At 54.7% G+C, this 25,667-nt stretch overlaps 2 protein-coding genes across 10 annotated transcripts in view; one reads left to right on the top strand and one right to left on the bottom strand.

Annotated features, from left to right (window-relative positions):
- POU2F2 (POU class 2 homeobox 2) overlaps positions 1-6,502 on the top strand; it is a 30,295-nt gene extending 23,793 nt beyond the window's left edge. For 3 of the 9 annotated variants that reach the window (XM_059903598.1, XM_059903597.1, XM_059903595.1), the window contains 8 exons: positions 1,018-1,131; positions 1,436-1,577; positions 1,668-1,816; positions 1,895-2,071; positions 3,340-3,406; positions 4,549-4,750; positions 4,884-4,957; positions 5,213-6,502. In XM_059903598.1, the coding sequence (XP_059759581.1) occupies positions 1,018-1,131; positions 1,436-1,577; positions 1,668-1,816; positions 1,895-2,071; positions 3,340-3,406; positions 4,549-4,750; positions 4,884-4,957; positions 5,213-5,544 (1,257 nt within the window). In that variant the 3' untranslated portion in view covers positions 5,545-6,502. Of the gene's footprint in view, positions 1-969; positions 1,132-1,435; positions 1,578-1,667; positions 1,817-1,894; positions 2,072-3,339; positions 3,407-4,548; positions 4,751-4,883; positions 4,958-5,212 lie in introns of those variants that run through there. The other 6 variants (XM_059903604.1, XM_059903602.1, XM_059903603.1 and 3 more) reach the window with 4 other exon arrangements.
- A 7,790-nt stretch (positions 6,503-14,292) lies between these two features.
- On the bottom strand, positions 14,293-19,867 carry ZNF574 (zinc finger protein 574). The gene is made up of 2 exons (XM_059903942.1): positions 19,704-19,867; positions 14,293-17,257 (listed from the first exon to the last, which is right to left on the bottom strand). Exon 2 carries the CDS (start codon positions 17,235-17,237, stop codon positions 14,550-14,552), a length of 2,688 nt encoding a protein of 895 aa, XP_059759925.1. The 5' UTR covers positions 17,238-17,257; positions 19,704-19,867; the 3' UTR covers positions 14,293-14,549.
- Between the last annotated feature and the right edge of the window lie 5,800 nt (positions 19,868-25,667).

Below are 25,667 nucleotides of genomic sequence, written 5' to 3'. Positions count from 1 at the left end.
CTCCGCGGCATGTGGGATCTTCTCGGACCAGGGCTCGAACCCGTGTCCCCTGCATTGGCAGGCGGATTCTTAACCACTGCGCCACCAGGGAAGTCCGCAAAACCTGTCTTGGCCTGATGCGAGGCAGTGTGTGACTTTTCTTTATCCCTCTTGTGTGGTACTTGTGCTTTGCTGACAGCTGTTGATATGTCCGAATATGGGGTGATGCCTTGACCCTAATGGTGGAGGTTCACATTATCTATGATATGTGCCCCATGTAGGCTTTCTAAAATCTGAAAAAATTCTGAATTCCAAAACACATCTGGTCCCAGGGTTTTGGATAACGGATCAAGGACTTGTGCGTCCAACATCCCTGTACCCACCACCTACTTAGATGTTTTATTTTTAGGGAAATGAAGCATTCCAGAGAGAACTGTTGCTTCCTTGTAAATTCCCCCAGTCACCCTCCTTGTCTATTTTTAAAAATACTTTTACTTTATTTGCAGCCTACTCACTTTTAACCCGATTCTCCCAACAACCCCATGGGGTAGGTAGAGTAGCCATGATTGTTCCCATTCTGCAGAGGGGGAAACTGAGGCCCAGGGAGATTAAGAAACTTGCCTGAGTTACCCAGCAATTTGGTAGCAGAGCTGATCCTTGATTCCCTGCCTGAGAGGAGGCTAAAACCACCAACCCCTCCCCCAGCTTCAGGGAAAGAGCCTTTGGTGAAAGGAGATGGCTGCTCCTTATGAAATCTGCAGACTGGGAGGAATGTGCAGAGAGTTTCAGGCAGTGGGAGGGCCCTTGTGGGGCAGCAGAGTGTCACCTTGATTGGCAATGAGTGTGGAGGGGCCACCTGGGGGTGGGTGGAGGGTAGTCTGCAGGAAGAGGCTGGACGGCAGGGAGGGAGGGAGGGGGGACTGCGCAGCCAATGCTGAGCCCCGTCCTGGTCCTCGGTCCTGCATCCCACCCACCTGCCCACCCCACCAGGCCGTGACCCGCCCCACGCTGCCCGACCCGCACCTCTCGCACCCGCAGCCCCCCAAATGCTTGGAGCCACCATCCCATCCCGAGGAGCCCAGTGACCTGGAGGAGCTGGAGCAGTTCGCTCGCACCTTCAAGCAACGCCGCATCAAGCTGGGCTTCACGCAGGTCTGGGGCCACCCGGCAGGACAGGCGGTGGGCGTGGGGTGACAGGGCGGTGTGACCAGCTGGTGGCCGGGGTGTTGGGCCCTACTCATCTAGTGGGCGGAGTAGAGGACGTAGCCGTATGGTAGGCGGGGTGAGGGGCGTGACCGGCTGGTGGGCAGAGGGAGGGAGCGTAGCTGCCTAGTGGGCGGGGTGAAGGAGGGGCATAGTCACCTGGTGGGCGGGGTGGGGTGTGGCCAGATGGTGGGCGGGGCTGAGCCCTTTGCCCGGCTCTGAACGCAGCCCCATCCCCGCCCCACTGGCCCAGGGTGACGTGGGTCTGGCCATGGGCAAGCTCTACGGCAACGACTTCAGCCAGACGACCATCTCCCGCTTCGAGGCCCTCAACCTGAGCTTCAAGAACATGTGCAAACTCAAGCCTCTCCTGGAGAAGTGGCTCAACGACGCAGGTGGGACTTGGGCTGGGGGCTCCCGGGCGGGCTGCGGGCGGCGGGCCGGGGGAAGCGCCCTCTCATGACCCCGTCTCCTCCCGGACACAGAGACTATGTCTGTGGACTCAAGCCTGCCCAGTCCCAACCAGCTGAGCAGTCCCAGCCTGGGTTTCGACGGGCTCCCCGGCCGGAGACGCAAGAAGAGGACCAGCATCGAGACAAACGTCCGCTTCGCCTTAGAGAAGAGTTTTCTAGCGGTGAGGCCCCACCCTCCCGGGCGGCCCTGAGGGCTGGCGGGAGGATGGGCCCGGGGCTAACGAGCCCTCTGCCCGCAGAACCAGAAGCCTACCTCAGAGGAGATCCTGCTGATCGCAGAGCAGCTGCACATGGAGAAGGAAGTGATCCGCGTCTGGTTCTGCAACCGGCGCCAGAAGGAAAAACGCATCAACCCCTGCAGCGCGGCCCCCATGCTGCCCAGCCCGGGCAAGCCAGCCAGCTACAGCCCCCATCTGGTACCAAGAGCCCCTCGAGGGGTGGGGCCACAAAGCTCTGGCACACCCTCGCCCCCTGGCAGGCACCTCGTGTGAAGCACAACCTACCCTGTTGGCCACAGTTCCTAGAACAGAGGCAGGGAGAGTCACCCTTGGGAACAGGCTGTCACAGGGGTGGGGCACAGTCACACAGAGAAACACCGTTTCCAGGGAACTGTGGTCTTACGTGGGGGATACAAGCACGCACCGACACACACTGACGTAGCCAAACACAGAGTTATCACAGGATGTAGCCACACGGGGATGGATACTAGGTAAAGGATGCAGGCATCCCCCCTCACACAGGTTCACAACTACACAGACGCTGGCAGGGACGTCATTATACCCCTGGGTGTGCACTCAGGTCCACAGCCTGCTCGACATCAGACACACTGGGACATCCCTTTATTCCATCCAGTGTGGAAAGGGTTGTGACACTACAGAGAGGAGCAAGGGGCCCAGAGGAGCCCCCCTCCCCAATGATGTAAAGGAAGGAGGGATCATCTGAGCTGAGTCATAAGGACAAGAGAGAGTTAGTCAGCCTCGTGAAGGACAGGCAAAGGGATCTATGTGCATGAAGCCTAGAAGCCAGAGTGCTGAGCCCAATTTGAGGAACTCCAGTGCGATTTAGTGTGATTGGAGCTGGAATGCTTATTTATGAATGAGTGTGGGGGTAGGGTGGGGGATGGGCAGGGGCCAGACACCAAGTCAAATGCTGAAGGAGCTTGAACTTGAACCGTAGGCAGTGAGGCGCTAAGGATGAGTTTTGAGCCCGGGAGGGACTGGGTCACATTTAGAGGGAGGCTTCTGGGGTTGATGGAGGATGAGACTGGAGGCAGGGAGGCTAAGAAGGAGGCTGGTGGATGGTCCCAGAAAATCAAGCAGTATAACATCTCAACACTGTGATGCAGACACGCCTTATCCTCATAACCCACCCCACCCCCTAGCCTCACAAGCACGTGTGCTTGCGCGCTCTCACATATACACACACACGTACTTCAGACCTGCAACTGGACGGTGTCAGAGGAGAGGCAGGGAATGACTACGTCCTGTCTGTGCCCCATGATCACCTAGGGTAAACGTGACGAAAGCTGATGGAAAGCGCTTGGCATGATACAAACATAGCCTTGCAGCCAGAGCCCCCTTTCTCTGTCTTGGAGGCAGAGGTGCGGGGGTTGTAACCACAGGGAGCACCATGGGAGCTGCTGGACGACAGTGGCCTAACCATGCCTTCTTTCCTCTCTCCCCAGGTCACGCCCCAGGGGGGCGCCGGGACCCTGCCGTTGTCCCAAGCTTCCAGCAGTCTGAGCACAACAGGTCAGAGAGGGCAGAGGATGGCGAGGGGGTACTGGGAGAACACAGTGCAGGCCCGAACCCAAGGTTCTCAAGCGGTTCAGGGCATCCCTAGACCTCAAGGCTGAGCCTGGAGGTCAGGGGGCGGGGCAGGGAAGGGGAGAGGGCAGCCTCACCCCTTCCCTGCCAGAGCAGCTCAGGCTTCATCTGCTCCATGATTTCACGTGAGAAAAGCACGGGGTTGATAAAGGTGATGTACTTGGGTTCTCTTTCTGGCATTTAGAAACTGTGTGAACTCCAGAAGTGACCTTACTTCTCTGAGCCTCGGTTATAAAATTATTGTGAATGTAACATACATACAGAAGCTATATCCATGAATATATACACAGAAGAGTGTGTATGTGTGTGTGTGTGTACACACACACACTCACACACACTTTTGTACCCAAAGCCCTCCTTTGCCCCTTCCTGGGGTAGGGCATGTATAACACCATATGTAAGAATAATATAAAAACAAACGCCATATTTCCCCTCCCCAGGTTAAGAAATAGTAAGTGGAAGTTTATAAAGTAGTAAGGGTGTGCCTGGCACTGGCCTAAACTCTTTATAAAGAATATTGACCCATTTAATCTTCACACCCATTTTATAAGATAGGTTCTATTATCTTCCCCATTTTCCTGATGAGGGAACTGAAGGCCAGAGGGATGAAGGTTCTCACCTGAAGGCACAGCTGGGACGTCACAGAGCCGGGAATTGCTGTCCTGGGTGTCTGGTCTCAGGCTGGGCTCAGGGCCCTCTCAGCCTCAGGGTGCACAGCCGCACGCCCGTGCCTGGCCTCTAGAGGGAGCCATAGGGCTCTGTCTTCTGGGAACCCTTGGTTCTTTGTACAGAGCGGCCCAGAGGTGAGATTAAGGGCTGGATAAGCAGGGTGTGAGCACGCTCCTGGCATAGGGCACAGGCTCGGTGGGTGGCAGCTGCTCTTACTGTGATTACCGTCACCGTGGCAGAGGCACAGAGAAATGGCTGTGGGAAGAAAGGGCAGGAGGCCTAAGTGTGTTCCGGCTGAGGAGATGCTGCGGGACGGGGCAGGGAAGACGAGCAGGAGTCGACCTCAGTGGAGGACGAGTGGAAGCTGAAGTGTCCCTCTCTCTGTCTCTCTCTGGCAGTTACTACCTTATCCTCAGCTGTGGGGACCCTCCACCCCAGCCGGACAGCTGGAGGGGGTGGGGTCGGGGGCGGGGCCGCGCCCCCCCTCAATTCCATCCCCTCTGTCACTCCCCCACCCCCGGCCACCACCAACAGCACAAATCCCAGCCCTCAAGGCAGCCACTCGGCTATCGGCTTGTCGGGCCTGAACCCCAGCACGGGGTAAGTGGGCAGCCGCAGGTAGGAGGCTGTGGGGAGAAGCAGGGTCGCTGCTGCTTCCAGGGTGGGGAGCTGCGCCCCCAGTTCTGTGGGAGGGTCTCTGCCCCCGCTAATGCCTCTGCTTTGCCTCTTGCAGAAGCACAATGGTGGGGTTGAGCTCCGGGCTGAGTCCAGCCCTCATGAGCAACAACCCTTTGGCCACTATCCAAGGTGCGTGCTGCCGCATGTCACTCCCATCACCACCAGCCCTGTCCCCCAGGGCCTCGAGCCCCCATCCCATTCCTGCTCCAGCCATGCCATCCTGCCCCTGCTCACTGCGTCGCTCGCCTCTTCATACCCATCTCACCTTTGGGGAAGGTGTGAGGGGTGCTGATGGGGATCCATGGGTCAGACGGGAAGACAGGGGGCACTGCGGGTGGGATGCTGGAAGGCACCCCCAGCCCAGCCTCTCTCTCTCCCCGCCAGCCCTGGCCTCTGGTGGAACCCTGCCCCTTACCAGCCTTGACAGCAGCGGGAACCTGGTGCTGGGGGCGGCTGGCGCGGCCCCAGGGAGTCCGGGCCTGGTGACCTCGTCACTCTTCTTGAACCACGCCGGGCTGCCCCTGCTCAGCGCCCCGCCTGGTGTGGGCCTGGTCTCGGCAGCCGCTGCGGCCGTGGCGGCCTCCATCTCCAGCAAGTCTCCTGGCCTCTCCTCGTCCTCGTCCTCGTCCTCCTCCTCCTCCTCCACTTGCAGTGAGGCGGCAGCACAGACCCCTGGAGGCCCAGGGGGGCCCGAGGTAGGGTCCAAGCCTGAGTGAGGGCCCGCCACGCCTCCCCTCCTCCTCCTCTGACCCCCGCCTCCGTCCCCCACCTGGGAAGAGGGCGCGGAGGCCATTGGTGGGGATGCAGAGGGTCCTCGGAGCAGGAGTGACAAGGGAGGAAAGACCAAAAAACAAAAAACAAAAAAACAACCAACCAAAAAGAAAGAAAGAAAGAAAGAAAAGAAACCAACCAACAGAAAAAAGAAAACCAAAAATAATCACAAAGAAACCAGCTGCCCCAAAGGAACAAGAGGTGAAAAACAAACAAACATTAAAAAAAAAAAAAAGAAAACCAAAAACAAACAAAAAATCCCTCACCAAACCGAACAAACCAAAAACCAGTCTCGAGCCAGACCTCAGTGTGCTCACTCTCACTGCTACGACACCAAATAAGAGCCCCAGCCAGGGGCGGAGAAGCCTCGGCAGGGCGGACACGCGGGCCCCTGGCTGCGGGGCGAAGCCTCCCGCTGCGTGCGGCGCGGGCAGAGAAGGAACAAGAGAATGTGCCAGCCTCCCAGCCCCAGCCCTCAGTCCTGGGCCAGCCAAGACAGGGAGGGCACAGCCTGGGGCTGATGGGGTGGGCTCAGAACCACCCGCCGAATATTCTTTTCCAGAAGGTGAAAGAGAAAGGGCCTGAACAACTTTACACCAAATATTCAGTAGCTTCATCCAAAGGATGTACAGAATTTTTAGCGTTGTGCTCAACAGAATGTGTCCCTGTCATGTGTCCCCCCCCTCTCCCCTGGCCCCCAGCTCTCCCTGCCCGGGCAGGGGGGTCTCGCTTTAACTTCCTTCCTCCCCCAGCCAAGGGAGAGTTCAGGGGAAGGCCTGGGATGACTTTTCACCCCTTGTACCTCCCCCTTTTTCCCTTTGAAGGGTGGGCTAGGCCGTTTTGCCAAGTTCTAGCTCTCACATGTCCCCCCTCAACCCTGTCACCCTCCTCTGCTCTGGAATCTCCCCCCATCCCTAGTCCGAGGGAAGGTGGAAGCTTCAGGCAAGAGAGGATGAGGTGAGGGCATTCAAGTTGTCTTTTTTTTCCATCCTCGTCTGTCAGTTTCCCTGAAAAAAAAAAAAATTCATATTCCAGTGCCTATCCGTGGGATCCTTCACGTTCTTTGACATTGACCAGAAACCAAAAAGATAACTCACCTCGCCCTTCCCACCCTGTGCCCCTCCGATACTGGCAGATGCCTCTTCCTCTCCCCTCACACACATGCACACACGCACGCACCCCAGTGGTGGGGTTCCTCGAGATGGCGTCCCCATCAGGGTCCGTGTGGCGGGGACAGTGCCATGACCTGTGGTCCCCATCCGAGAGGGCGCTGTGGCGGCCACCACTCCCACGAGACCTCCCTCAAGTCTTGGCTGGACCCTGTGTTTGCCCAGCCCTGGACACATCTCGACGGACAGAGGAGAGACGCTGCTGGGAGCCACGTTGCCCTCCTGCTGTTGTGGAGGCCAACAAAGTTTTGAACCAAAAAAACAAAAACAAAAAACCAAACAAACAATAAATTAAAACTAGAAAAAAAAAAAGAATTTATAGATATATATATATTTAAGGGAAAGAAGACGAGGACTCTTCAAAGGCTAAGAAGGAGCCGCGAGGTGGAGCCAAGCCCCTGCACCAGTGGTCCAGGCCCTTGGTCCCCGAGGCGGATGGAAGGACGGATGCTTCTTTCTCTTCACAAATACCTCATGGACGTCGTCTTCGGGAAAGCCGGATGGGGGCGGCTGGGGCAGGGCCTGTCCCTCAGCCAGGGCGGATGGAAGCGGGTGGGCAGGGCTGAGAGAGGGTGTCAGGGACAGGGGTGAAGAGCCCCGAGCTCCCCGCCCCCCCCAATCAACTGAAAAAGCTTTAAAAAAAAAAAACAAAACAGGAAAAAAGGAATAAGAAAGCAAAAAAGAATGGACGAAGGAAAAGTAACAAACTTTCGGGTGGTTTGATTCCTCCTTCGAGTTCTTCTTCTGTCCTCTCCCCTCTGTCTCCTCCTTTCTCTTGGTCTGTCTCTCCCTCTTCCTTCCCTCCGCTCTCACCTCTCTTAATCTCCTTCTTTCTGTGTCTCTCCTCAAACCAAAGTGTTGCTGCGAAGGACGCGAGCCATTGAAATCAGAGTGGCCCCCGCCCGTCGCCGGGCAGGAGCAGAGGGAGGGGAGAGCCCCGGGAGACGGGCAGTGCCGCTGGACACTTCCGAGGAGAGGCAGACAGAGCCTCGGACACCACCCCGGGCCCCGAGGCCTCAGCGTTCTCTCTCTTTCTTGTCTCCCTTCTCCCACTCGGGAAATGAAACTGTTGGGCTGGGACATGGAGGCAGCAGAGGCTCAGCTGTTTCAGGGGTCTCGGGGTGCCTTGTCTGGGCAGTGGTGGAGTGGTTGCCCCTCCCACCCTGGCACCGACGGGGCGCGGCCTGCCGTCGACCCATCCTCGCCAGAATGTAAGCATCTCCGCTGAACCGACTCCCTGCCCTCACCCTACCTCTGAGTTTGTCCATTTTTATTTCCTGAAGAGAAGGGACTGGCTAGAGGGCCTGGGCCCCAGCCCAAGGGTGGAGAGGGGGCCAAGGGCTCCTGAACAGATAGGAAGGACATTTGAGCAGAGCCAAGGAAAGGAATTACAACCAAAAACCCCTCCGAGAAGACAGGCAGCATGGAAGGCATGGTGGAGATGACTCAAACAAAAACTATGATTCTAGACCAAAAAAAAGGAAAAAAGAAAAAAAAAAAAAAAAAAAAAAAAAAGAAAGAAAAAAAAAAGAAAAAAGGAAAAAAAAAAAAAAAAAAGGAAAGAAAATCCAGGACTCACCACCACCCACTTCATCCTGCTTCCTCCCCAGCAAGTCCTGCCACCTGGGACCTTCCTCCACCCCAGTGTGGGAGGAGCAGGGCAGAGGGGAGAGGAGGAAGCAGGGGGCAGGGATGGGGCTGATGCCCTGACATTGGTGGAGGGACCCCTGTGCAGCCGGGGTGGTGGGGACCCTCCCCGTCCAACCCCCATAACTGGGAAAAGAAAAACAAGAAAAAAAGAAAATTCCTGGGAGGGGGAAAAATAACCAAATCCCAAGCTTTAACTACAGCTGTGAAACCAAATATTGGGAAGGGGGTGGGAGGGAGGGAGGGGCAAGTGTGCCCCAGGTCTCCCCCCTGGGCCCCCCTCCCCCGAGGACTCGAGATAAGGCACCAAATACCTCATAGAACTTTAATGTTAAAAAATGGAAACCAAATATCGTTGGCTGGGGGCCAGCCAGGGCAAGGGGCTGGGGGGCTGAGGGAGCCAGGGTTGGGAAGGTGATGGGGGAATTCATGCCCCCCAACCCCCTCTGCCCCTTTCACTCCAGTCCCCCACCCCGTCTCGACTCCGGGAAACAAAACTATCTCATCGTTTTTATTTTGTGGTCTGTACAGAGCCTGTGTCCGTGTGTCTGTGTGCGAGTGAGAGAGTTGGGGGGCTGGGGAACTTTATGTGGGGTTGGGGAAGGAGACCCCAGGCCGGGTTCTGGGTTAGGTGAGATGTCTGAGGTGGGGGGCCAGGGGCCTGGGCTAGAAAGGATGATGAATGGGTTGGAGAAAGTGGGAGCCCTCTGAATTTCTCCTCCCCAACCCTGACCTATTGGAGGGAGGGACAGAGACTGGGTCTACCTAATGGTGGGCCTTTTAATTGTGCCAAAAAAAAAAAAAAAAAATGCCAGTAACTAAAACACCTCTCTCTGTTCTCTTCTGGGAGGGTGGGGGTGGAAGTGGGAGGGAGGGCTGGGGGAGGGTAAGTGGGGGTCAATGGAGATGAAGAACCCAAGCCTCTGTATGGATTGGGGCTAAGATCAGAAGGGGTGAGGCTGTGAGTTTCCCGCACATCTCCTCCCTGGGGAAGGCCAAGAGAGCGTCTCCAAGCCCTGCACCCTGGGAAGATGGGGTAAGGGACTAGCCACGTAGTGGGGGACCTCTTGAACTGGCTAGATTTCCCCCCCCTACCCAAATCCCAGGGTGCCTCTCTCTCCCTTTAGCCCAGGGTAGGGGGAACTGAGTGAGAGAGAGAATGAGACAGACTGAGCAAGATTGAGACACGCGGGCCCCCACTGGCCTCTGAGTGGGAAAGGCAAGTGCGAGAGATAAAGGCCTCCAAGAGAAAAAAGAAACAAACCAAAGATTTAACCATTAAAAAAAAAAAAAAATCCACAGACAACTCCGCTACCTTTTTATACGTTGGAAAAAAAAGTGAAAAAAATTAAAAAATAAAAATTAAAAAAAATACACAAAAACTCCAAGCCGTAGTTCCTTCGTGCGGTTTGAACTTTGACCTCAGCAGTCTCCAAAGCAAGATGACGATGAGAAAGGTGAACAAAAAAAAGAAAAAATAATGTATATTTTTAAGTATTTGTCCTTGAGATGTTAACTCCTTGTTAAACAAACACAAAAAGGAGAGAAAAATCCAGAGAGAATTGTTGCTGGGACGGAGACAACTATTTACTATGTCTGTGACCCCTCCCCTCTGCCTCACCCTCCTCTCCTCTTCCCTTTCCTCTGTCCCTGCTGCCCCTCCCCCAGCCTGTCCCCCAAGCCCAGGGGCTCAGTATTTATTTATTTATATAATTGCAGGGTGACTGCGGTCCTCTCTCGACAACTTGTAGAGAGGTCCTTTGAATCATGGTAGGGTGGGGAAGGGGCAAGGAGTCTTTGGGGAAAAGCAGGGGCCTGATCTTTGGTCAGTTCCTCTCTGCTAGCTCCTTTCTGGCTTCTTATCCCACTGCTGCCACCATCTCCTCCCAAATCCAAGGGTGCACTAGGGCAAGGTGACCATCCCACCTTGTAAAGATCCGATTGGCTTGGCCCTTTCTGGGGTGGGTGTCTCTCACCTACTCATTTGAAAGACCAGGTTGGAATGGGGATGGGAAGAGGTGGCAAGTAGTGAGCAAGGGAGACCAAGAAGTGGCATCTGGAAATTGAGTAGGCCCTGGAGGAGACCTGCCTCTCCTCCATTCTCAACAAGTTAGCCCCCCTTTCAGTTCTGTTTGACCCCTGTGTTGGTAGCCCCTCCCTTCCCATCCTGTACCCCCTCCCTGTCTCTTCTCGTGGTAGCGGGTTAGCGTTTCAGTGTTCTTAACTCCAATCTGCTTGTTCATTGTACAATGTGCTTCTTTTAAGGCCCCATTTTTGTAACTTGAGTGTGTCATTCATCTGAACAACATCAAAAAATAAAAAATTAAAAACTGTACAGAGAGAAATGCAGCCTCTTCTCCCTTGGTCTCCTCTCTGTCTTGGGAAAGGTGGCGGGGAAATCAGGGTATGGGGTGGGTGTGTGTGTGCTGTGGAGGGGAGGGCTTTACTTCTGTTCAGGGAATGTTCAGAAGTAAGGCCTGAGCAATTTTTTTTTCACCAATTAAAAAAACAAGCCTCGGGGCTTCCCTGGTGGTACAGTGGTTAAGAATCCGCCTGCCAATGCAGGGGACACGGGTTCGAGCCCTGGTCCGGGAAGATCCCACATGCCGCGGAGCAACTAAGCCCGTGCGCCACAACTACTGAGCCTCCGCTCTAGAGCCCGTGAGCCACAACTACTGAGCCTGTGTGCCACAACTACTGAGCCTGTGCTCTAGAGCCTGTGCTCTGCAACAAGAGAAGCCACCACAGTGAGAAGCCCGCGCACCACAACGAAGAGTAGCCCCTGCTCTCCGCAACTAGAGAAAGCCTGCACACAGCAACGAAGACCCAATGCAGCCAAAAAAAAAAAAAAGAAAAAAGAAAAAAACAAGCCTTGGAACTTAGAATGAATTCAAATTCCTGAATTTAAATCTCAGTTCTGCCATTTTATAGATATGTGACCTTCAATATGTGAGCTTGTGTCCACATCTGTAACACAGAGACAATATGTAGCCTGTGGGGTTGTAAGAATTAAATGAGATGACGTAGGTGCTTAGGACAGATCTCCAGCATGCTGACTTCAATAAATGAGAACTATGAGAAAGGCAGGAAATGAGTGAGTAGCTCCCTACTTCCATCCACAGAGGACTAACAAGACCCTTTAAAAACAGAGTTCACTTTGAAGTCGTCTGGTGGTACAAGATACACACCTGACTTCTTTTTCAGAACATTAGGTCTCTCATTCACTCAAATTTTTGTGCTCATCTTGACTAAGTCATTTGGCAGGAACAACCGTTTCACAGGCCAGACCACGGGCTGATCCCCAGGACCCCACTGCTGAAAATCTGAAATGGTGTCAATAACTGTGTTTTCTCACTGCCGTCAGGTCTTCTTTTCACTGTTCCATCCTCTAACGTATGCCTGGCACACAGGTGCTGGGATTCTGCAAATTCAATAGTGAGGGATAGGGGAACAGGAGAAAGGGAACGAGTAGGAGAGGGTTTGATCATTTCGAAAGAGAAAATGTATTAGTACTGCACCGTTTTGGCAAGGGAGAAAAAAAGTACTTCTCCAACTCTCAAGCCAAGTCAGTAGGGATGGGGCAGTGGGATGTTGGGCTGGAGGTTCAGAATAGTACCCCGAGAAAGGTCATTTGTTCCAGCCCCCTGACTGTAGGGGGTGCAGTCAGAACCATATAGACCCAAAAGGTCTTTGTCACCCAGGCCAGCCTGTGACAACCACAGATGCCACACCTGAGAGCCCTCTGGAGCTGAACTAGGCATCCACCTGTAGCCTCATAAATGTGCTCAACTGCTCCACATCGTCTCCCCTGTACAGTCATACTTGGGCCTCATATCGTCAAGAACGTGTTGTCACTAGAGGACCACTGTTCTGTCCCCTTGACAGTTCTGCTTAAGCAGCTTCCATATCCAACTAAAACCAAGCAATGCAAGGTTCTTTTTAGTGGGGTCTGCAAGTCACCTGCATCAGAATTGGTGTGTTCAAAACAGATTCCTAGGTCTCACCAAGACATGCTTGCTGGATCCAAATCTCTGGGGAAATTGCCTAACACACATTAAAGTTCAAGAACCTTTGCCTGTCCAACTCAAAGCCCAGCATTCAAGAAGGGTTTGATTAGTGCGATCTTTTTTAGGAGAGGGGTCCAACTGAGGACCACAGAAGTTTCAGTAGGGTGATGGTGAACAATGACTCTTGTTCATAAACATGTTTGCACACATAAACTTTTCTCAGGGTGGGAGTCTAAAGTTTTCACTAGAGGCTCTAAAAAGGAACCACAATAGAGGAAGGGTGATCCCCTCCACTGTCACCCAGCTGCTTCTCTGCTGAAAGCATCTTTATCTTGGGGTCAACCAGAACCCTCAGGGTTTTTTCCTCCATTCCTGTCCCTTGATTCAGCCTGATTTTTATCTGGTTTTGCAAAGATAAATCCTCCAATTGTTCTAAGCATTTATTTGATACGACTTTCTGGATGTTACAGCTCTTCCTGAAAGGAGGCAGTTTGAGAATGAGTCTTTACCTGTGGATTTAGGGGCTCTGGCATGCTGGGCTAAGATGGCTCAAGTCCTTTCTGCAGGGTGAGGTTACTGAAAGATTGTGCCCATGATCAACACACTCTGGTCAAAAACAACTGCTTAACAGATTAAGTGCTCTACTTCATTAGGAGCTGTCGAGATATCAAAAGGCTGAGTGCTTTACCTTTTTAAAAAGGGAGAAGCATAAGCTCCAGTGCCCACAGAGGGCTACAGGATTGCTGAAGGGAGTCGAGAGTAATGGAGAGGCTGAGTGGGCAGTTCTCAGGCCTCCCTTTCCCCTCGTTTCAATGCAAACAGCTTCCCTTTACCTCTCATTTACTAGGGTTCCAATAAGGATTCTAACAAAAAGACTACAGTAACCTTCGGTGGGGGGGGGGGGTGCTTATTTTTCTTGGAGTGTGGCTCTTAGAGACAAGACTAGCATAGGAGCCGAGCATTTCCACCAGTCACACACTCACCATCTCCTCTCTCCACCGCCCTCCCCCAAGTATGGAGAAGGCAGAAGAGTGTAGAGGAATGCGTATAGGTGATTAAACCAAATCAAACTACACTGAAATTCAAGCTCTGCCCTATCTGGTTTGAATGACCTTGGGCAAGTCACTTCACCGCTTTTGACTTCAGATTCCTCTCCTACAAAACGTTCTCTTCACGGGATCAGCGTGAAGATCATTCCCCCAAATGCAGGAAAATGCTTGAGACAAATTAGGCATTCAAACATCAGTCAGCCACCCCAACCACCCCTCTCCCCACAACAAACATCTGTGGGCTGAGCCGGAGTCCAACCCCAGGTGGGTGTCAGAGCACCTCCCCTTGTGAGGCTTCCTACCCCCAGAGGCTGTTACTCAGAATCTTCTCCAATCCCACAGCTGGATCTTGTCTCAGAAGCCACCTCCTCTACTGCCCTGGAGATCGTGCCTTTCCGAGACCAGCGTTTGCCTTCAGGGATGCAAGGTGAGAAAATCAGATGGCCTTGGAGGAGACGGCTCACGTCAGGCCAGAGAGAAGGGGACAGGGGTGGTGAGAACAACCTGAAGATTTTCCTAAATGTTCCTGCCACCAGCAGAAACAGCTTCAGGCTCTTCTATGGGGCTGTGGGGACCTCTAGTGGCATGAGAACCGTGCTGCCCCCATCTACTACCAGAGTGAAGTCCCTGCTCCCTGAAAGCCATGCCCAGGGACTCTAGGTCCTCCTCTTTAGTTTCCCTTTACTGAGCTCCACTACTTGCCAGGCCCTGTTCTAGGCACTGGGAATGCAGCCATGAAAAGTCAGACCCAAGAACCTGGGGCTCACAGCTCCCAAATTCCACCACCCCACACGGCTGGGCCAGACAAAAGCACATAAATGTCCCAACTCAGTCTTTATTGACCATTTCACCTTGGGGCCACCAGAGCTAACAGGTGTGTAGGGGGGGGCACCTTTATGCACGTCAAGGACCCCAGAGCACCCCCCCTCAGAAGAGAGAATAAATCCAGTTACAGAACTTACATGGCAGTTGAAAGGGGTAGAAAAGGGGCACAGTATGTACAGAGACTTAAGGGGATGGTAGAGAAAGTTCTTCAGCAAGAGGGCATGGTGGTGCTGAAGAGGGACATGAGGCAGGGTCAGCCACTGATCTGGACCCCCTCAGCCTCAGCCAGAGGGTAGATCTCAATGGCCTCCACCAGGGGCAGAGCCTCCACTGCAGTCTCCATCACAGCCAGGCCGACGGCAGCCTCTGCCTCTGCCAGCTGCTGCCGCACAGCTGCCTGATGCTGCTGCTGGTGGGTCTTGCGGTGCTTCCACAGGTTGGAGAAGGAGCGGTAGCTCTTGCCACAATCGGGGCAGGAGTAGGGCCGCTCGCCCGTGTGAATGCGGCGATGTTCTGCCAGGCGCATCGAGATGGCAAAGGCTTTACCACACACTTCACAGGCGAACGGCCGCTCACCGGTGTGCAGGCGGCGGTGGTCCTTCAGGTGGGTACTCTGACGGAAGGCCTTGCCACAGTCCGGACACGGGTATGGCCGCTCGCCTGTGTGGATGCGCCGGTGTACCTGCAGTGACGTTTCCGTGCTGAACAGCTTCTTGCACTCGCTGCACTCCAGGCCACGGCGCCGGGCAGGGGCCGCAGGGGCCGCAGGGGCCATGCCTCCAAGGGTCGTTGGGGAGGGCACTGGTGTGCGAGCAGCCCGTGGGGCCCGAGGGGCCGGAGGCTCCTTAGCCAGGACCTCCCCAGGCCCAGCGGCTGCATGGGCTGCCTCGTGGGCCTGCAGCCGAGCAGCTGAGCCCACTTTCTTGCCGCAGGTGCCACACTCGAAGCGCCGCGGGGCCTGGGCAGCGGCAGCTGCACAGCGGTGCTCATGCAGCCGCAGCGAGGAAGGGAAGGCAGCACCACAGGACGAGCAGCGGTGGGGCTGGCGCCCGGCATGGGCCACGAGCTGGTGAACCTCCAGCAGCCGGCGCAGCAAGAAGGAGCGGGGGCACTCGCGACACTTGTAGGGGTACTCGCCCGTGTGGTGGTAGCGGTGCATGAGCAGGCGGTAGGGGCGGTGAAAGCGCACTCCGCACTCCTGGCAGCGGTAGGGGAAGTGCTGGGCATGCACCAGGCGGTGCTGCCTCAGGGTGGAGCTCTGTGTGAAGGCCTTGCCGCAGTCCCCACACCGGTAGGGCCGCTCCCCTGTGTGCGTGAGCCGGTGGCGGGCCAGGTTGGCGGGCGAGTTGAAGGGCTTGGAGCAGTCTGGGCAGTGGAAGGGCCGTTCACCTGTGTGTGTGCGCAGGTGGTTACGCACATGAGACTTCTTCTTGAACATCTTGCCGCAGATGCTACACTTATGGCGCCGTTCCAGCCGGTGCACAAAACGCTGGTGCCGTGTCAGTTGCAACGCCTTGCCAAATTCGCGGCTGCACAGGAGGCAGCGGTAGGTGCCTGGGGCAGCGGGCCCTGCTGGGGTCTCCTCAGCAGCGGGGGGCTCCGGGGCCTCTGGCTCTCCAGTCTCTGCTGGGGCCGGCTCAGGGAAGCCAATGACAGGCTCCTCTGGTGGGACTGGTGTTGTGGGCAGAGGGACACCCCCAACCCCATGGGTACGCCGGTGATAAAGGAACTTGGTGAGGTTGACAAAGGTCTTTCCACATGGACACGAATGCAGAGGATTTGGGGTGTGGGCTCGCCGGTGGGCCAGGAGGAGGGCCTCTGTGCCAAAGGCCAGGCCACAGTCCACGCACAGGAAATGAGACTCGCTGCTGTGGTCTCCGAGGTGCTGGTCCAGACTGGAAGGGCTGGGGAAGACACGACTGCACAGGGGGCACTTAAAGACACCCTCCCGGTGACTCCGCAGGTGCTGCTGTAGCTGGTGAGGTGAGAGAAAGAGCTGGTCACAGGCTGAGCAGAAGAGCTCCTGGGTGGCTGCCCCGCCTGGCTCTCCACTGTTGTTCTTCCGTGCCCTGCGCCCCCGGCGATCGCGTCCAATGGCTTCACCGTTGCGCAGCTCGTAACTGTGGTCAGAGGATGGCAGGGGGTCAGGCTGAGACACAGGCACCTCTGCAGGTGATGGGGTCAGAGTCTCCTGCTGCAAGGCAGGCTCCTCAGACTCTGGGGCGGGAGCCGGGAAGTGGGTGGCCTGATGCTCCAGAAAGTCGCCTGGCAGCTGGAAGAGCTGCGAGCACTCAGAACACTTGTAGAGGAGCAGCTCCACCTCAGTCACCACCTCGGTGGTGGCAGCGGCAGAGGGGACAGCTGCCCCTTCCCCACCCTCTTCCGCCTTGCGGTATGAGTGCTCCACAGCCACGCGGGCCTGGCCCACGGGGGACCCCAAGACAACTGGGGATCCCAGGACAACTGGAGCTGGAGGCTTGGTGGGAGTGGCCCTGAGGTGCGTCTGCCGGTGGTTCAGCCAGAGCTCCTGGCTGGCGAAGAGAGCCTTGCAATCCACACACTCATAGTGGATGGTACTGGCGCTCAGGGGGGGCGCCTTGGGTGTTGGCTCAGCTGGCGCTGCCTCCTGGGGCGCCATCATCTTCAGGTGCAGCTCCTGGTGTTCCAAGAGCTGGCTGGGTGACATCAGCAGCTGTCCACACTCCAGGCACTGGTACTGGCTCTCCTGCACTAGGGTCTGATAGAGGCCTGTGCCAGAAGCTGCCTCTGTGGCCACAGTGACTCCAGGGTCGGCCACACCCACCAGCTCAAAGTGCTGCTGGGGCACGTGGGAGTTCTGATGCATGAGCACCTCCTCCAGGGATCCATACAGCTGGTTGCACTCAGAGCAGACATAGCGGTGCTCAATGTATAGGACTGTTTCCTCTGACTCCTCAGTCATGACGGCGGCAAGACCCTGGGCTGGGAGAGGTGGGGACAAATTGTATCTAAGCCACTGCTTCCTCAGTCCTTCCTAGGGAAAATTCTTTCCCTTTATCATTCCCCTACCAAAATCCTAGATCAATTTCCCCATCTAACTTCTTGCTTCCATATTTCCACTCCCTAACAATCTTTCCTCTCCTGAACACACAAGAGCACCAAGCACAAAACCTTCCCCGCAGTCCGTTCCCAGTGAATCTGCCCAAATCTCACCTCTGAATCAGCTAGCATTAAACTCCACCTACCAGATCCTTGCAACCTGTCCAATCTCTCATTCTCATGCCTCACAGCTGGCCCAAAGCCCCAACCCATCACACAGGACCCTCTCCAGTCAGATTTCCTTCCACTGACTCTTCTTACCAACACACTACCCCATCCCTACCCCCAGCTGCCGGGGAGAGTCCTCACACAGGCCCAAACCACCCACTATTCACAGCTTCACTCCTCCTCTGCTTCCACCCCCAGGTTCTCGATCTCTTTTTACACCCCGGCCACTCAAACTGCCCCAGGGCCCTGCCACTTTCGGCACCCTCTCATGGTGCAACCCTCCTCCTTTGTACACAACCTGTCACCCACTAACTTTCTCCCTTTGGTGCCCAGGTTCCTCACATCAATAAACTTTTCTCACATTGGCCTAACCCGTCTCCACACGCAGACCTTTTCCAAACCTTAACCACTTCCCCGTGATCCCCAGATCCCCCTCTTCAAATGATTTAACTCCCTCTACAAATCAAGGCCCTCTCCCACAACCGTAAGGGCCTATCCAGAACACCCAGACCCATCTTCACAAAAGCCTAATCCTTTCTTCACATTCAGACCCTTCCCACCACCCTAACTCATGTTTCCAGGGCACCCAGACACCCTTCACATTAATCACCTACCTCTTCTGTGCACTGAGACCTCATCTACAATTCTAATTCTCTCTGGGGTACCCAGACCCCCTCTTCATACTGATTTAAACCCTCCTTCTTTATAGACAACCACCCTAGACCATTCACGGATTCCCAGAACCTCTCTTCACATACTCTTCTTTGCAAAAAAGACCCCTCCCACCCTAACCCATTCTTGGGATACCCAGACCCCTCTTCTTTACAAAAAGACCCACCCTCACCCTAACCCATTCCAGGGACAGACCCCCCCCCCACCCTCACATTATTAGCCTAACCTTTTCTTCTTTGCAAAAAGAGCCCTTTCCTCCCCACCCCAACCCATTCTAGGGATGCCCAGACACCATTCTTCGCATCAACCTAAGCCCCTCTTATTTGCAAAAAGACCCAACCCCCCCCCTAACGCATTCCAGGGATGCTCAGACCCCCCTCTTCATATCAAAATTTCTCTTTTCCACAAAAAGATCCCACATATACTCTATTCCCATCCAAGGATATACAGACTACACTTCATAATGGCTTAAACTCCTTTCCCACATACCCCTCCCACTGTCCAAATCTCATTAAGAATACCCTGAAACCCCCTCTTCGGCAGAACCCCTCCTACCACCACCCTAACCCTGACAGATAGCTACACCCCTCTTCCTCACACCCAGGCCCCTCTGACCAGCCTACTACCCTGCGGCTACCCAGACCTCCCCGCCTTAACACACAGATCTCTCTCACCACCCTAACACCCTCCAGGGACCCCCAATTCCTACTCTTCACCTTGACCTAATTCCTAGTACTTTTCAGAAAGACCATTTCTCCTCAAGTTATTCTAGGGACACCCAGACGCCAGTTTCACATAACATAACATAAAACATAACCCTTCTTTGCACAGAGACCCCTCTCAACCCATTCCAAGGGTACCCAACGCGCCCTCTCAACACTGTGGTTTAACTCTTCACATTAATGTAACCCCATTCTTCACACCGGGACCTCTCCCTCTCCCTCAGCTCTAAATCTCCCCTCTAGGCACATCCATTTCCTGATATCTTTTCACACCATAGACCCCTCTCATTGGCCTAACTCTCCAGGAATAACTAGACTTTCTCTTTACGTTAACCACTTCTGTTCTCACGGCCTAAACCCCTCCCTGGGCACCCTACTGCCGTCTAATCGTCCACCCTCCTTCGGTCCTGGACTGTCCCAGCGCCCAGTCCTTTGCCGCGTACTCCCAGGAGGCTTGGAGACCCTCCCGGGCGCAGCTCTAACGCCTCCCTTCCCACCCAGGTCCCTGCCAGCCCCCAGCCCGAGCCCCGTCCCACCTCACTCGCCCTTCCCAGGACTCTGGCCCCTTTCCCACCCGCCACCCCGGCCCGGCCCCCGCCCAGCCTCCCGCGCGTCCCGCGGGCCGTTGGTACCGCTCCGCCCTCACCTCCCGGCGCGCACCCCCCTCCGGCCCTCAGTGCGCAGGCGAGGTGACGAGAGGAGGCCGCGGGGGGAGGGTGGGGAGCCGGGCCGGCCGGCCGGCCCTTCACACGCCCGCCCGCACTTACCCGCCTCAGCCGTCTCGCACGCCCCGGGCTCGGGCCCGGGCCGCACCTCCCCTCGTGCGGCCACCCTAGCGCTGCGCCCCCTCTAGCTCCCGCCGTCTCCTCTCGCCAGCTCCGCAACCTCGCTCTCGCCCCCAATCACCCTCAGGAACGCCCCTCCCACCTTCCTCGTCGGCCGCCGCGCCGATGGCGAATGAGCCCAATCATCGCCCGTCTGGCCCCTGCCGTTCTGCCAATCGACGCTCACGTCTCCGAGCCCTGGGCCAATAGTGTGTGACGTTGGGATCCCCCACAGCGCCCAACCAATCCTCCAGCGACGTTCTCTCACCGGCCGGCCCCCGGGTTGATAGTGCCCGCCCCCTTACGCCCCCTGAAGGATGTTCCTCCTCCACCTCCTCAGCGATTCCGTTTGAAGGCTCTAGAGGGGCGGGCAGCGCGGTGACGTCAGACGGCGGAGCGCTGCTTCGGGCGCCATGTTGGGGGTGCCGGTCGGGAGGTGCCTCGGGGTCGAGGGGGAAAGTGGGGGAAATTGAGGCATCCGACACTCGGAGGGCGGAGGCGGCGGACTCGAGGTGCAGGAGTCCCAGAGGAAAGAAAGGAGAGAGTGAAGCACAGTCAGCGCGAAGGGGAGACGGGAAACTATAGCACTAATTGCAGGGAGAGAGAAAAAGGGGAAATCAAGGCTCCAGACTCACTTCATTAGAAAGAAAGGAGTAGGGACTTCCCTGGTGGCGCAGTGGTTAAGAATCTGCCGGCCAATACAGGGGACACAGGTTCGAGCCCTGGACGGGGAAGGTTCCACATTGCCGCCGAGCAACTAAACCCATGCGCCACAACTACCGAGCCTGCGCTCTAGAGCCCGTGAGCCACAACTGCTGAAGCCCGGGCGCCTAGAGCCTGTGCTCTACAACAAGGGAAGCCAGTGCAATGAGAAGCCCGCGCACCGCCACGAAGAGTAGCCCCCGCTCTCTGCAACTAGAGAAAGCCCGGGAGCGGCAACAACAACAAAAAAACCAACACAGCCAAAAATAAATAAATTAAATAATTAAAAAAAAATTGGAATAAAGGCAGCAAGAAGGAAGGGAAGAAAAACCGAGGGACTCTTGAGGGAGGGGGAGAAGAAATGTCGGAGGAAAAGCAAGGAGAGAAGGAATCTGAGGGAACAAGGAAAACCTGAAGGATAAGGGAGGAAATGGGAAATGGAGGGGAAAACATAAAATCGGGGACGGGCAGTTTCATTTGTTTTGTTTTCTATTCATGATTATTTAATAACTGGCTACGATATGCCAGGTCAAGGTTAATCTTCTTTGTAGGGATAGAGAAGGAACAAGAAAAGTCTGTGCCCTCGTGGAGTTTACATTTTAGTGAGGAGTGAGGGTAGACAATATCAGGTACAAAAATAAATGTAGGGGCTTCCCTGGTGGTGCAGTGGTTGAGAATCCGCCTACCTAATGCAGGGGACACGGGTTCGAGCCCTGGTCTGGGAAGATCCCACATGCCGCGGAGCAACTGGGCCCGTGAGCCACAACTACTGAGCCTGCGTGTCTGGAGCCTGTGCTCCGCAACAAGAGAGGCCGCGACAGTGAGAGGCCCGCGCACCGCGATGAAGAGTGGCCCCCGTTCGCCGCAACTGGAGAAGGCCCTCACAGAGAAACGAAAACCCAACACAGCCATAAATAAATAAATAAAATTTAAAAATAAATAAATAAATAAACAAATAAATAAATGTAGACAGCCAGTGACTGTTGTAAAGAAAATACAGCAGGTGGGCAGAGGGCGTGGAATGAACTTGGTGGCAGGGAGGGCCTCTCTCTGAGGTCACTGAAAAATGGCAGGAAGGAGCTAGCCAGTAAACTACTATCCAGATGGATCATCATTTTTCCCCAAGCTCCCCTCAACCCAGGCCCTGGTCCAAGAGAATCTCAAAGGAAACCAAGTCCAGGACAGTGTCTCTCCCGCCTTTATTATCAAGGCTTTCAGAGCCAGGACAGACAGGACAGAGGAAGTTGCAATGGGGATCTCGAGGGCCCCTTCTCTCCCTGCCATGGTACCCACAGGCTTCCTCTAGCCAAGGGCAGAGGTCTGAATCCCTGCCTTTTGGGAAACCTGGCCCCTGTCCCACCTCCCTTACTCAAGTGTCACTAAGGTCTCAGGCCAGTCCCGACCCCAGGGCTGAGCCAGTGGGTGTGACAGTGCCCAGTCCTGACAGCTCAGGCAGTTTCACTTGAAGAAACAGGAAATGTAGGGGGTAGATGACCTGAAGGACAACCAGGGTGAGAACCTGAAGAAAGTGACCCTGTAATGTCTGGACTATATTCTCCTTTCTTCTAGGGTGCCCTCCTTCCAGGCTGATGCCCCCAAAGCTCAGGGAAGCTGGAGTACCTATATGTTCAAGGAGCTCTGGCCATTCCTACTCAACGTCCCCTTCTGGCCCTCAGAGCCTTGCGAGCAAGTTGCCCCAGCACTGTTATGTTTCCAGTGCTACTTCCCAAGGACAGGAGCTGCAGGAGATTCACTTGTTCTAACCACCCCCCCATTTCTCAGATGAGTAAACTGAGTCTAGAGGAATTGGTCATTTACTTTCCTAAGGCCAAAAGCTACTAGGGGACCCCAAACACTGAGTCAGACCTAGGTCTGACTCTTCAGCCACTCTTCTTGCTATGTCCTTCGATTGGATTCTAACTGGGTGTCCTAACTTTCTACTAGATTAAACTCTAACTCCAGACCCATGTAATTAAACCAGGCTGCCTGGATTGGAATCCTGGCCCTGCCACTTCTTAGCTGTTGCCTTGGGCAAGTCAACTCCTCTGTGCCTCAGTTTCCTCACTTGCAGGATAATAGCCCCTGTCTTGTGTGGTTGTGAGGCACAGAGTAAAAGCTATGTAAGAGTTAAATGCTGGAGGGGGTGTGGAGAAAAGGGAAACCTCCTACACTGTTGGTGGGAATGTAAATTGGTGTAGCCACTATGGAAAACAGTATGGAGGTTCCTCAAAAAACAAAATAGAGTTGCTTTATGATCCAGCAATCCCACTCCTGGGCATATATCCAGACAAAACTATAATTTGGAAATATACACGCACCCCTATGTTCATAGCAACACTATGTACAGTAGCCAAGACATGGGAGCAACCTAAATGTCCATCCATAGATGAATGGATAAAGAAGATGTGGTATATATATACAATGGAATAGTACTCAGCCATAAAGAAGAATGAAATAATGCCATTTGCAGCAACACGGATGGACCTTGAGATTATCATACTAAGTGAAGTAAGTCAGAAAGAGAAAGCCAAATACCATATAATATCGCTTATATGTGGAATCTAAAAAACGACACAAATGAAGATACCTACGAAACAGACTCACTGATATAGACAACAGACTTGTTGTTGCCAAGGAGGTGAGGTGGGGGAGGGAAGGATTGAGAGTTTGGGATTAGCAGATGAAAACTATTATATGTATGATGGATTAAACAAAGTGCTACTATATAGCACAGGGAACTATATTCAATATCCTGTGATAAACCATAATGAAAAAGAATATATATGTATAACTGAATCACTTTGCTGTACAGCAGAAATGAACACATTGTAAATCAACTATACTTCAGTAAGATTTTTTTAATTAAAAAATTTTTTTTAAATCTATGTAAGAGTTATTTTTATTAGGATCTCAAGGAGCCTAGTAATAATAGCTAATGTGTCTTGAGTGTGTTATGACTTCCTAAGTATTATGCTCAGTGCTTTCCATGCATCATCCAGTTTAATCCTCTCAATAACCCTGGGAGGGAGGAACTATTGCTCTCACTTTGCAAAGAAACTGAGGCTCAGAGAAATTAAATAACTTGTCCATCATTAGGAAGAGACAGAGCCAGGATTGTAACCCAGGAGTTGACTCCAAGGTCTATACTCTTGGCTCCCAGGCTCTACTGCCTGGCAGGTGGGACGTCCAGAGTGGCATGCTAAATGGATGAATGCAAGAAGTAAAGGAAAGAAGTTGGTGGTAACCAGTGAGCTCTAAAGCTAGTAATCTGGATTTGCCCTCAGGATGAAATCACCAGGGGCAGGAACCAGAGAACCTGGAAGCTAGACTCAGCCTTTGACAGGCTCCATGCCCTGGGGCAGAGTCTCACTCCTGCCCACTGGAAAATGGAAGGGTCAGGCTTGATTTATCAGGCCCCTTTCTGCTGCGACCTTCTGCTTGTATTTCCCAATTTATCTGGATTGACTAGGTCCCTTCACTTCAGATGATACAGGAGTAAGCTGAGGCCTGCGTCAGTTTTTCTGGAGGAGGTGGCACAGGACTAGGACTTCTGGGACAGGTTCAATCTAGGATAGGCATTCTACGCTGGGGTCCCTGCATAAGCAAAGGCCTAGAGGCCAGGGCGAGTCTGGGCTTTCAGAGCGAGCTGGAGCTGAGGGTGGGTGTTGGGGGCCCCTTAAGTAGGGCAAGGAGGTGTATGTAAAGTCGGTGGTCCTTCAGGGTCAGATGTATGTATCAGAAGCATGTGGGGGATGCAGGGGGCCTCCCATGCCAGGCCGATGTGAGAGTTGCCACGTGCAGAGTGTATGCGCGCGAGGCATGCGGTCACGTGTGCTGGGGGCTGCACGTGAGTGTCTCAGTGTCTCCTCCCCATCACGAGCATTGGGGGTGGTGGTGAGTCATGGACTCAGCCTTCAGCGCCAACTGTCATGTTCCTTCCCCCAAAATTTCACCCCCCACCCAGCCGTGCACCACCCACCCCCACTCCAAGATCTGTGTCTCTGCTTCTCTCTTCCATCTCCCTGCCCCGCTCAGCTCTCTCCAAGAGGGAGGGAGTCTTCCACTTCTGCTGACTCTGCCCTCCAGCTCCCTGCCCTTTCCCACTGCCTCTATGCTTGGGTGAATCTTCTCCCCACCCACTCAGGTCCCCAGGATTTCTTTCTGCATGATGGAGAATTCCCATACTCACCACCCATCCCTTCACCTCCATGGGGGGCTATTTCTATTTCTGGGGGCTTCTCCCTTTTCTCCATGGGCCGGCTGCTCCTGCCTCAGTGGGCCTTTTGTGTCCACATTCTGCCTTTGTGGGTTTTCTGGTGTCTGTGGGCCTCCCTCCATTTCCGTGACCCTCTCCCACTTTTCTTGGCCCTCCTCCTTGTCTCTGTAATATGCGTCCTTGTTCCAGTTTCTGTGGTCCTTTCCTCCTGTCCATGGTCTTCTCCTGTCACCATGGACCACTCCCCATGCCTGAGGAGTGCTTTCTGCTCCTGTGGGCCTCTCTCCATCTTCCTGGGGGCTCTCTGAGTCCACGAGCTGCCCCCTGCCCCCATCTTCATGGGGGGCTCTCTGAGTCCATGAGCTGCCCCCTGCCCCCATCTTCATGGGGGGCTCTCTGAGTCCATGAGCTGCCCTTGTCTCCGAGGTCCTTAGCTTGTCTCTGTGGTCTGCTCCCTGGTCTAGATGGCCCTTTCTTTGCTCTGGGCTTTTCCCTGTCCTTATCCTTGTGGGGTTTGTGGACCTTGGTCCACCTCTGTGGCTCTTGATGGCTGTCTTGCTGTTTCTCTGCATTTTTCTTCATCTCTGTAGCCCTCTCCCCCAGCTCCATGGCCTTCTCCCCAGGTCTCCCTGCCTCTCGGCTGTGTCTCCGTGGACTCCCGTGCCCAAGGGCTGCCTGGGCAGGGCGGTGGCATGGTGTGGTGGAGGAGGTGGCTGGGGGTGGGCCCTCTGTCCAATGCAGCGCCTTCCCCTCATCAGCATTCTCCTCGCGGGGGGCCCCCCAGCTCGGACCAATACGGTCTCCCCCTCCCCCGACTCCCCTCCCTCGATCTCTCTCTCTCTCTCTCTCTCTCTCTCTCTCTCTGCCTGCCTGCCTCCCTTCCTCCTGCCCGCCCTCCTCCCCGTCTCCCTCCCTCCCTCCCTTCTTTCCTCCCTCCCTCATCTCTCTCCCCCCCGCCCCCCTGCGCTCCAGGACCCAGCGCGGGCGGC

This window comes from Balaenoptera ricei, chromosome 19, assembly GCF_028023285.1.
Source record: "Balaenoptera ricei isolate mBalRic1 chromosome 19, mBalRic1.hap2, whole genome shotgun sequence".
Taxonomy (NCBI): Eukaryota; Metazoa; Chordata; class Mammalia; order Artiodactyla; family Balaenopteridae; genus Balaenoptera; species Balaenoptera ricei.
This window is presented reverse-complemented; position numbering and strand designations above follow the sequence as displayed.

Coding starts and splice junctions, on each gene's coding strand:
- ZNF574 (XM_059903942.1), bottom strand. CDS start 17,237: ATGACTGAGGAGTCAGAGGAAACAGTCCTATACATTGAGCACCGCTAT.